This window comes from Parus major, chromosome 23 (assembly GCF_001522545.3).
Source record: "Parus major isolate Abel chromosome 23, Parus_major1.1, whole genome shotgun sequence".
NCBI classification, from domain to species: domain Eukaryota; kingdom Metazoa; phylum Chordata; class Aves; order Passeriformes; family Paridae; genus Parus; species Parus major.
This window is the reverse complement of record NC_031791.1, coordinates 1,289,888-1,291,498: the sequence shown is the minus strand read 5'-3', so window position 1 is coordinate 1,291,498 and position 1,611 is coordinate 1,289,888. Positions and strand designations below refer to the sequence as shown.

At 35.6% G+C, this 1,611-nt stretch overlaps 1 protein-coding gene across 1 annotated transcript in view; it reads right to left on the bottom strand.

Annotated features, from left to right (window-relative positions):
- The window catches only part of MYOM3 (myomesin 3), a 26,897-nt gene that overhangs the window by 20,610 nt on the left and 4,676 nt on the right, over positions 1 to 1,611 (bottom strand). Inside the window, exon 5 of the mRNA XM_033519636.1 lies at positions 587 to 678. Coding sequence (XP_033375527.1) covers positions 587 to 678 — 92 coding nt within the window. The remainder of the gene's footprint in view (positions 1 to 586; positions 679 to 1,611) is intronic.

Sequence of the window (1,611 nt, the reverse complement as noted above, 5' to 3'; positions counted from 1 at the left end):
ATATTTCATATTTCAAAGGACAAATTCAAAGGGGTTCCCCTTTAATCCCAGAAGTTTCATCCAGAAGTTGCTTTTCCTCTCAATTACAAGGATTTCTGGTGCTTTGAAGTAAATTTTTTATTTTGAGACCCAGAAGGAAAACATTTTAAGGACTGAACAAGCAAAAGGCCTGTGGAACACTTGATTCCACTGAAGATTTGCATTTGTCTGTCACTGTATAATTAGATCAGAATTAATGATGTTCTGATTACACTGATCCATCCCAAATCCCATTTTTTTTGTCTGCTCATGAAGTATTTAATGTACATTCCTTCCCCTGAGGGAAAAAAAATAAATATTGCTGATGCATAAAAAGAGGAGCAGAAGTAAATGAATTCATTAAATTTTATTTTATTTTGTTCTATTTTTCATAGTTTTTTTTAAAAACCTTGTGAACTGCTGTGGAGATTGGCAAAGTTTAACTCAAACACAACATCCTAAAGGCAGGCAAGGTCAGATTCCAGAAGAATTCTTTGGTTTATCATAAACAGACTGGGAATTTAGGGAGAGCAGGCTCAGCTCAGCCAAGGGCACAGCCATTACCTGCTGATGTGCAGGGTCAGCATCCCAAATTTATTTCTCATCTTGTATTTTCCTGCTGGGGCTTGGCGGGGATCGATGGGGATTCCGTTTTTATACCTGGGGGGGAAAGAAGGAAGTGTGTTGTTAGGAAAGCACCCACATCAAACTCCTCAGGAAAGAGGAATAAACACAATTCCTTCTTTTATAGATCTCCCTCTTCCATCTGTGAAAAACGAGGTTGACATGATTTTTATAGAATTTGAAAGTTTAATATAAAAGACAATTAGGAGATAAAAATAAAGTATACAGGTAGGGCTGGGTGTGTCTGCATTCACCTCACTGATAAAGGATTGTCCCTTAAAAACAGAACCCTGCTACATATCCAGAAATTCTCATTCATATCCAGAAATTCTCATTCATGTCCATAAATTCTCATACATATCCATAAATTCTCACTCATATCCATAAATTCTCACACATATCCATAAATTCTCACACATATCCATAAATTCTCACACATATCCATAAATTCTCATACATATCCAGAAATTCTCACACATATTCAGAAATTCTCATTCATGTCCAGAAATTCTCATTCATATCCAGAAATTCTCATTGATATCCAGAAATTCTCACTCATATCCATAAATTCTCATTTATATCTATAAATTCTCATTCATATCCAGAAATTCTCACACATATCCATAAATTCTCATTTATATCCATAAATTCTCACACATATCCAGAAATTCTCACACATATCCAGAAATTCTCACTCATATCCATAAATTCTCACACATATCCAGAAATTCTCATTCATATCCATAAATTCTCACACATATCCAGAAATTCTTCTCAGGATCTTTGGGGTTCTTCTGTTCAGTTTTCTCTTGCCCCCTTCCCAATAGATCAATGCTCTTGAGATTTACATTCCCTGATCACAGAAATGCAATAAATTCCTCCCCCAGAGCTCTGCTCACTGCTGTCTTCATCTGGATAAGATAATTTACAAATGCAGGAGTTCTCCAGCTGTTTTTTTTCCTCACTCTT